Below are 10,000 nucleotides of genomic sequence, written 5' to 3'. Positions count from 1 at the left end.
AATTCTTCTTTAATTTACAATTAAATTTAGGTAATTCCAAATTCAAGCCCTTGCCTCTTAGCCTATATGGTGTATGCCTGTAGTTAAAAGGCGAGCAATATACACTGTATGTAGGACCCGTACCATTTAGACATTTAAGAAGAAGTATTAAAGCCTGATGTAAGCGCCTACAATATAAAGATGTCATGCTAGCCGCAGTGAATAGGAAGGTCCAAAGGTCCAAAACCAGGAAACCATGAGGAAGCAAGGAAGATCCAAAACCACGAAAACATGAGGAAGCGAGGAAGATCCAAAACCACAATTTAACCACAAGGATTTTAGGAAGCAAGGAAGATCCAAAGGTGTGAAACGTGCTGGTGGGTGTGATGTACATACATACTATTATGACGCAAAAAACTATGTGTCAACATGGTGCAAAACAAACACTCGGCATGCTGGGTGCTGTTGTTAATGTTTTCAGGATGGCACAGATTTGAAACTGGCCGACAACCTCTTTTCTCGATTTCTTGTTCTTGGAACATGTACAGGCCGCCCACGAACACAGAGAGCACCCAACGACTCAATTGGGAAGCGTCTCCTTTGTCGACACAGTTTGGCAGACAGTGTATTCAAGTACTTACACAGTGTTCTCCCCAGGAATTTCTACTTTAGGGTCCACAGGACCCATAGAGATGCTATTATGGAGCCAGGGGGAAGAAAAGCAGGTCACAATTTCGATACAATGTAATTTAATGATATGTTTTACTGTCCCATATCTCTGATTGACAGTAAATACCTGATACTCTCTTAGACTAGTGTATATACTAGATAGTAATGCTGCAGTACATTTCGTTGAAAGTGACAACATTAATTTTATCATTGATAACCACAGCAAGTGCCTTGAGGTCAGTTTGTTCAGGGGTTTAAAGTTCCGCCAATGTGTGAAAACTTGACCTTGACTAACCCCTTACCAAACCTTGATGAAGCGGAGAAAATGAAAAGAAAATAACGGAAAGAAAATACAAGACCCTAGCTGATTAGCCACTGATCTGAAATTCGTGCAGGATGTAAAGTGAAAAGACAAGGCACTACAAACTCCACTTGCACCAGATTGCAGGAATCATTAGATCCCTCAGATGTCTTAGGGTGCATTCGATTGACCCTATTCTGGAATAAGAATAAGTGTCTGCAGAAAGAGCTGACATTGTAACGTAAATTCTGTTCTGGTACTCATCAACAAATAATCACTGCGGCGGCTTGAAGCACAAAGCAAGCTTAACTTACATTGTACTAAGTCAGGTTTGATTGCATGAATCGCATCACATTTGATAATAAAGTGTTTTTTATGGTTTCATCACAGTTTTTCTAATCAATTTACAAGTTTGAGTAATGGCATCTTCATCATAGTTCTTATGATTCTAAAATTTAAGGAGGCGTACATGAACATGTAAATGTGCAAAATGATGAAATACAAAAGTCACAATAAAATTAATTATAATTACCTGTATTGTTTGCATGAAAAAAAGCAGATCAGTTTTTGCTTCTGAGCAACCGAGCTCAAATCATGTCAATCGCACTCCAAATAACAAGCTCTATTCCTTCAAAGGACGTGTAGTTATGCGTGGGCGGGGAGGGGGGGGAATATAACCTCCCCAAATATTGAAAAGCTTCCCAAAACACAGACTCGAAAGAGTGTTTCATTATTGAAATTCTGTAAACAAGAATATTTTTGTGGAAGTTACATGTAATATTCCTGATATAATTATGATGGATCAAAGCTCTTTCTTGATTGCTATTTAAGAAAAAAATAAACAAATTTGAAAACCGGATGTAGAGAGTGAATAATGCTCAATTATTACTCCGAAAAAGTGAACCAATCAGATTGCTTGAAACACCAAGATCACTAAGTCAGTATATACTAGCAAAGGAACAAAGGATATCCGGAGTTTGAATAGCCAATCAGCATGCGCGTTCAACACTGTCCACTGTTTTAGCATATACGGGTTGTACTAAAATGTAATATGAGGAATGGAGAAAACAATGTAAAAAAACAATGAAACGGAAGTCTTGATGCCTTCAACTGTACAGCGACCTTGATTTAATAGATAAGTACTGACGTAGTCAACGTTATGAGTTATATTGCAGCCAGCTGAAGGCTACGCCCTCAGCTGGGTGCAATATAATTTATCTCATAATGCTGACTGCGGCAGTAATTATCTATTATAATTACTGACCTTAATGAAATCCTATTGTTCTTTGTTTGTGTTACATGTAGATCTTTGATTTTAGTCGCACATATGTGTTATTGTCATACTCATCAAATCCTATTGTTCCTTTTTTGTCTCAATCTTCGATTTTAGTCAAGCCAATTAGATTGTTATTGTAGTATTATTGTTATAGCTCGTCAAAACAACTACAACAATGAAATTAACATGTGCAGGGCGTGTAACACTGCAAATTTGCATACTTTATAACCCAGAGAATTCAGCCATTTTACTCAGTGCAAACCTCAGTTTTGAAAGGCGATGGATTCCTCGGAAGACGAAGCATTATTTATGCTACAGAGCTCTACGAACACTGATATTTTAGCAAAAATTGAAGGTAAACGCTTGTATCATTTAGTCATTTCTGCCTGTGGTTTAATTTTTTATGTATCTCTAAAAGCGGCATTTCCATTTCCTTTGTAAAATACAGCAGAGATTTAGACGAGATGTCCGACGAGCAGTTGGACTCTACATTGGCTCGTTTTCTTGCAGAAGTGAGAAATGAAGATGGCCAAGAGCATCCTGAAAAGATACTCGGTGTTTGAGAGTTTTAGTTGAGGTGGCACTTCAAAACAAAAAAATGAGTTGCAATAAACGAGAGTTAGACTGAACGGTACTGTAGACAAAGTTCTAAATTACATGTATCAGGAATAGTGCTAGTTTACATGCATTAACCTTGCTAAAACAGGATATATTAAACTGCAATATTTTTAATATTGCAGCGTGCAGGCTGTAATATTAAAAACATTTTAGCAGGTTTAGTATATATAATACCCCTGATAATTTCCTTGCTAACAAATTCTGTGTCTTCGCGAAACGGTGTAATAAGCTCCAAAAGGCACAAGAATACACCAGAGGTGAGTCATTTTTATTCATTTTATTGAATGAAGGTTAAATTGAGCATTTTTTAGGCTTTATAATCGACGGTATTTGATTTCCCATACAAAGTCTTATAATGCGTTTAAATTCTCAATGGCTGTCTGTAGCGACGTGAACTTGGGCTGCCTATGGATAACCAACTAACCAAGCTCATTATTTGGAGCGCTATTGATAATTGAGCTCAAATAGGATCTTGGGGTCGATTCACATGATTCAAGCTTGGTTTCTCAGTCGCAAAAACTGATCCCAGCAAACGATGTGACCCAAAATCTGTCTAAATTCACAGAGCTTTCACATACAAGAACGAAAGTGACAAATACGAAAGTCATACATGATGCAAAACAAGAAAGCGAAACAGCTCCACTCATTTGTTTCATTTCCTTCACAAAGTCAGATTTTTAATCGACACTTCCTGTTTCTTACTATTTACTTGGTCATTTAATCCTATATCTGTGGTTATATAATCCAGATCAAGCTAGGACATCTAAATAAAGCATTGACACTAAACCGTGCAACATCAGTGGATATTCATTACGTTATTTAAGACTAACAAACTTCATCACTTGCAGAACATTACTTTTTGTGTGTAGTGGTAATAGTGGTAGTGAATCCATAACCAATAAAATTTTGATCTGTACATGTATTAAAAAGAAATTTAAGGTAAGGCATTTCTTTTATTATTTTTTTTTCTTTCTCTGTACACTTGTTAACCAAATTGCGCTAATTCTATTGCAGCAGTTTTTGGAAAGATGCAGCAATGCCGCAATGCTACGGTTTAGTAAGAACACTGCTCAAGGATGAAGTAGGGCTATAGACAAGAGTGCAACAACTATTTTTCTGTTATAATTTCCATTGTAGAGTCAACTCCCACATTTGCTGTTGTAACAAGTGACCAGCTTGCATTGAAAGCAGGACTTACCTATATGTCAGGAGTAGTATATCATCGCCTCAATCATGCTGTGTTAGTAAGTTTTTCCACTCATTTTGGTTTTAGTTGCTATAGTTGTTGAGAAACAATTTTTTTTTGCATTTGTTGATCTAGTTCTGTGGGTTTATTATTATCTGAATGTGCAATAGTTGCATGCTTAGATTTGCCCAGGACAGCTGTACATGTAGATGTTCTCAGTAAAGCCTGTTTAAAATGTATTTTACTTTTTCAAAAAAGATGCAGGGATGTCCAAAGTACCTACATTTGAGAAAAATGGCTGGAGAAACCATAATGAAGAAATTTAATTACTTAACATGGCTTACGCATGTTCCCAATTGTTGTTAGGGTTTTGTGTTCCAAATCCCACGTCTGTGCTTATGGCAGCATAAACTGAATTTCACTATTTTTACTGTCTCTATCTTTTTAGGACTACCCACCAAGTTTTAACTTTACAGTTGAAAATCTTACCAACTGGATTGATGCCAACAGATACAAGGCACAGTACACCAGCTGCTTGTCCATCTTTGATAGCTTCTTAATTCTTACAGCTAGTGGTTGAAGCCATATAATACTAATTTTCTTATTGTACATGCAAAAATATAACAACTATTTCTTTTCTTCTTCTGTATTAGCTTGTGGTTGAGCTGTCACTTAGGTCTGATAGCAAAGGACAGTTTGTTGATCAGCTTAGCAAGGGACCGGCTCTGATTCTGTTTCTGCCATTAAAAGTGCACATGAATCAAGGAAGTCAACACATATTGGACTCTGTAAGCTGAGTATTATAGTGGCTGTAATGGCCACTTGGTTAGCATTTCTGCATCAGTGGAACAGTCTGAGGAACATTTTATGTACATGTAGATTTGTTTCCAGGTGGGATTTCAACCCTCAGGGATGATACACTGTAGTAATGACCCCTTTATTACTGGGCCGATGTAATGTGATCTGAGTACATCCGTGATAATTATTACTTGTACCTGCAGCTTTCATGTGATCAGTTTATTAATGTTTCTTGTTTACTTAAGCAAAATATTCCTATCAGTTAAGTGACATAATACACTCGAAATCGGCAAGTGTAGTGGCCGGGGTATGGATTACCTTTAAGTTAAGCCTTTGATATGTTAAGTTATTAATATTGGTGAGAAGATGCCTATCCTTGTTTAAAGCCCATACTACGTACTTCCATCAGTGTCTGTTTGCTGCACTGCATACTGTTTGTTGCCTGTGGTGAAAGAGGTTTTTTTTTTAACCATAAACCAAATTATTGAATCAAAATTATTTGTTTGAAATAACCATAAGCTTATTAAAGTGCACCTAACCCCAAAAATATTTTTTTTCGCTAAAATGAATCTTTGCACCTGTTTGAAACGCATTTTCCTTTTTCTAACAAATCCTGCCATGTTATAGGCTTCGAAAGTTGCGAAAATCCAAGCGTCACAAACTGATTTACATTGCATTAACTCTTTGTAAAAATGCATGCAAAGTAGATTGTGATGTCAAATCAGGAATAGACCCACTCCCCTTCTGGCTCGGTCGTGAACAAAAGATACTTGGTTTTTCGCAACTTTTGAAGCCTATAAAATGACAGTATTTGTTAGTATAATGAAAAGATGGCCGCAATGCATTTCGAACAGGTGCAAAGATTCATTTTAGCGAAAAAAGTATCTTGGGGTTAGGTGCACTTTAAATTGAATATAATATCTTTTTTTTTTTCATTGTTCTAGTACATCTCCACGGCCTCTGAGTACTTTTATTGCTCGTGTAGAAAGAAAACAAATCCAAGGAGATCAGCATTGAAGAATTCACCTCGAAGTCACTGGGACATGACTGCAAAAACATTTAAACAAGACTTTGTTCACTTCAATGAGGAAATGTTACATACTTTACAGGCCATAAATGTCCAAAACGACTGGATGATTCCAGGCAAAGACTGGAGATTCCCAATGTTCCTAGCATCAAAAGGCATTTGCCAGTCACTGCAATTTCCTCAACAAACTACTATTGAAAACAAACGCAATGTATGTGATGTGTGCTACTTCTGTCAGAATCAAAACTGTGAACTAAATTTGCGCCTTGGAGTCCAAAGCTTATTAACAGAAATGCTGTCATTTAAGAATGGCTGCAGTTCCTTTAGATCAGGGTATTATCAGGTTCCTACCCTCAGTATTTGCTGCAGAGTGCAAAGAATGGGGAAAAAAGATGGCAACTTACCCTTTCAAGTGGAACAGAATCTTTTTTATTTGAAAGCATTTAAGGAGATGAAAGTAAGGCTGGGTGATTTGTTTGAAGACCTATCAGTTGCCTTGGCGCCACGTTTTACGAAAGAGACCTTTCCACCACGTGACAATATAGCGACAATAGATGTCCAAAGCTCTCCACAACAACGCTCAGCTCTTAAGGAATATGACGATTTCTTGAACATACCCATACCTTCTATTGATGGAAATGATAAAAACGTCTGTATGACTGCAGATAATGCAAAACAGTTTACTGGAGCAGGTTGTTTCAGCAATAGATCAATGAGTTTTTTTATAATGGATTCTTCACAGTACTGGAGTGTTGCAGAAAAACTTGGTGTACGTAACACACCTAAAGGCAGGACGGCTCTGGTTATTGCAGATTTAGAGGTAAAACAGTTTCCTGGGATGGAAAGAATATGTGATTTTTTTTCGTTTCCTCAGAAACAAAACATATCTATTTCAACTTCTGGGTTAACTATTTACACAGTGAGGTAGAGTGGCCAATCAAAACAGAGTTTGTAATTCAAAATACAAAAATGTGTGAGATTTAAAAACAAAGTTATGAACATGTGAACCTGAAGTATCGCAAATCATTAGTTTTGATTGGACATCTCGGGGTGGGGTGGGGAACGCCCCCTTCATCCTTCCCCTAGATCCGCCCCTGACCCTAGTTACCAATAACTTTTAGGCTTGGCTCTAAATCACGGATTAGGAAACAAAGTAATTGTGTTTAAACTACATGTATGTTAAATCCTGTTAACTTCTTCATAGGCACAGTTTTAGGGATTTATCTCGAACTTTTCTTGAATGTTTTTATCTTTTTTAAAAAATCTTTTTTCAACCCACTCTAGGCTGATGCTCAATTTGTCTTGGAAGAGGAACTGCAAATTACAAATGAATCAATTGGTAAGTATTTATTGAGTTATTATTAGCTGTTTTTAAAGAAAGTAAAAGCTGCAATTTTTAGATGAGCCAAAATTCTGTGAAAAATGTAGGCCAGAAATAAGTTTACAAAGCTACTATTGTTATAACATTGCACTCTCTTTGTGGGGTGCACAAAAGGGGCAGAATGACATTGAACGAGATCATGACTTACAGTAAGGCATGGTTGGGTTTTTGGATTTGAGATTAGATTATGACTTGGTGCACACTGGGTTGTGCCGGAAATGCGTTAGATGATATGTGTAAAATAAACGTTCTTCAGGTGACTTTTACAGTACGTCTCCTGGCCACTATATAGTGCATTGCATATCTCGTGTCACTTTCTGTTTAAATGTACTTAAATGAATATGTATTTGTTGTGAGAGATTCTAAAATTAAGTTGCTCTTTAAGGAGGCGCAAACCAGTTTTAACACTTTCAACAAACTGCACTATTTGGAAGGACTGAATCTACCAAACGTTTTCACTTAATGGTAGTGTTATGTTGCCATGTGAAACACCAATAGATGCTTAACAAGATGCAATCGTTAATGTGACGTAATTGGTTACCATGGCAACAAAAGAACCATCTAAAAACAGCCTATATTTTGTCTTTAAACGCATTATATATCTCTTTAACAAACTCAGTGACCCTATTATTTATTGCTGGAGAGTGATTAGCACGCTAGGATAAAACTTTCTGCAAATTTTAAAAGACTCTTTGGAGCAAGTTCATAGCCACCTTCACAATTGAAAAAATTTAAGGTGGCTCTGAATCCGCTCCAGAGAATTTTTTTAAACTTTCCACAGAGTTTCGTGTTGGCTTGTTTATCACTTTTCAACAATAAAAAATGGGGGTCACCATGTTCGATTTTGAGATATGAGGCCTTAAGCACGATATATAGGGCATTTTTAGATGGTTCTTTTGTAGCCATGGTAATTTATTACGTCACATTAATATGTGCATCTTGTTAAGCAATTATTGGTGTTTTATACAGTACCATAACATTGCAATTAAGTGGAACATTGTTGTAAAATTAATCTTTCTAATAACAAATGCCCTCCAAATTGTTGAAACCAATTTGAGCTACCTTAAAAAACCGGCTAAAATCCGGTCTCTGTCTAAATCAGTCTAACTGGGCAAAAGAACAGACATAAGCATGTTTATCGTACTTGCTTAACGTAAAAGGTGTATTCCTGTACCGCTGTGAATATTCTTTTTTTGCTTTCTCTTAGTTGCATTTGTGATGTCTTACATGAGAGGAAATCTGTCAAGACGGTTCACTTCCAGTAGTCCAACACCGAACTCATGCCTGGCATCACAATCATGCGTTATAGAGGTTGTGTCATCTAACTTCCGTGAAATAGTTTTGGACAAAACAAAGGTGGGAAGAGTTAGCACAGCACACACACACATACGTATAAATCTCCATGTAATATCACGTGATATTTTTTATCAGAAAGCAAGACAGGAAAACTTAGACTGCAAGCACTCCCTTCTAAGTCAGTGTAGCTGCCCACTTAGTCATTCAAGTGACCCAAAATGTGGAGACACTGATAAGAAGGGACATTCTATAATCACTCATAACATGGCGTTATCCTTAATACATTTTATGATGATAGCACTTAAAGCCAAAAAATATTCAGCCGTGAAATATGCACATAACATGTGCCGATTTTTATGAAGGGTGATGTTGGACGAAAATGTTTTTTGGCCAAAGTACAATCCAATTGGTCACTTTGCATGTCATTGGCCTCAGGTGCAAAATATAGCAGGTTACATGTTTTCTGGCTCAAGTTCATTCCCTTGGTTTGCATGTTGATGGGCGAAGATGCGATTCAATTGAGTAGTCTGTATGTTTTCGGGCTTGAAGTAATTCATGACGTCGTTTGGCTTGTTTATGGGTCGACCACGTACTTCATTTCATTTGAACAGTTCACATGTTTTTGGGCTGGTGCGATATCGTCGCCTTGGCTTGTCAGCAGGACATTCCTTTAGAGTAAGGTACTTCAGGTATGAGAATAGTTTGACGTTCATGGAGAGTCCTCAGCCTTTTTGTCAGCGGTATTCTTGCCCAGATTGGCGGGTATTTCATATAATTTATGGTACACCCATGACGTTGAGGAGCTAGAGATGTCGGCAGGAAGTGAATCGGGATTTTCATGTTGTGCTCAAACACTACAATTTACGTGAAGATGGAAGTTGCCTGATTAGAATATTTTTATTTCAAGTTTGATTCTCTTTCTTTTAGCAAGAAAGCCTTCGTTTATAGGGCTCCTGAGTCACACAAGGAGAGTCAGCGGTGACGAGTTGGAATCAATTTTGAGTGGGTTATCAGTGTGCTCAATAGAGCATCATCACTTTATGATTTTGAAGATACTCTCTTTGAATTGCTTTAAACAGCTCGATCTTTGTTGGCCGAGCTATAAAATCAGGAACCAGCGAAGAACCATTAAGGGTTTTTGCAGGCTGCAACGGTCGTCCCAAATATGACTTTCCATCGGAACAACTGAAATTGGCCCTAAGGATTTACTGTGAAAAAAATTGGAGAAATGTTTGTGGTGTAAGCTCCAAAACTGTGTATCGCAAGTTGAGACAATTGGGTCTGTCCAGACAAGCCAACTTTACTTCCATAGACGATAATCTGCTTGATGCAATAATAGCTGTTATTTTAAGTAATAGGCCATTTTACAGTTATTTGCTCAGTGACCTAGTACATGAATGGCTGCAAGACTGCCCGTTACCTTTTATTGATACATACCTCACAGCTTTTGTCATGTAAATAGCCTGGGA

The 10,000-nt window shown here is 37.3% G+C and overlaps 1 protein-coding gene across 2 annotated transcripts in view; it reads left to right on the top strand.

The window, feature by feature from the left end:
* Positions 1–10,000, top strand: part of LOC137972069 (thioredoxin domain-containing protein 11-like) — a 40,021-nt gene that overhangs the window by 13,841 nt on the left and 16,180 nt on the right. For both annotated transcript variants that reach the window (XM_068818885.1, XM_068818884.1), the window contains 6 exons: positions 3,981–4,087; positions 4,478–4,546; positions 4,683–4,817; positions 5,772–6,674; positions 7,139–7,193; positions 8,443–8,591. In XM_068818885.1, the coding sequence (XP_068674986.1) occupies positions 3,981–4,087; positions 4,478–4,546; positions 4,683–4,817; positions 5,772–6,674; positions 7,139–7,193; positions 8,443–8,591 (1,418 nt within the window). The remainder of the gene's footprint in view (positions 1–3,980; positions 4,088–4,477; positions 4,547–4,682; positions 4,818–5,771; positions 6,675–7,138; positions 7,194–8,442; positions 8,592–10,000) is intronic.

The sequence above is a fragment of the Montipora foliosa genome, chromosome 9 (genome assembly GCF_036669935.1).
Source record: "Montipora foliosa isolate CH-2021 chromosome 9, ASM3666993v2, whole genome shotgun sequence".
NCBI classification, from domain to species: domain Eukaryota; kingdom Metazoa; phylum Cnidaria; class Anthozoa; order Scleractinia; family Acroporidae; genus Montipora; species Montipora foliosa.
The sequence above is the reverse complement of the archived record's forward strand: the minus strand, read 5'-3'. Positions and strand labels throughout refer to the sequence as shown.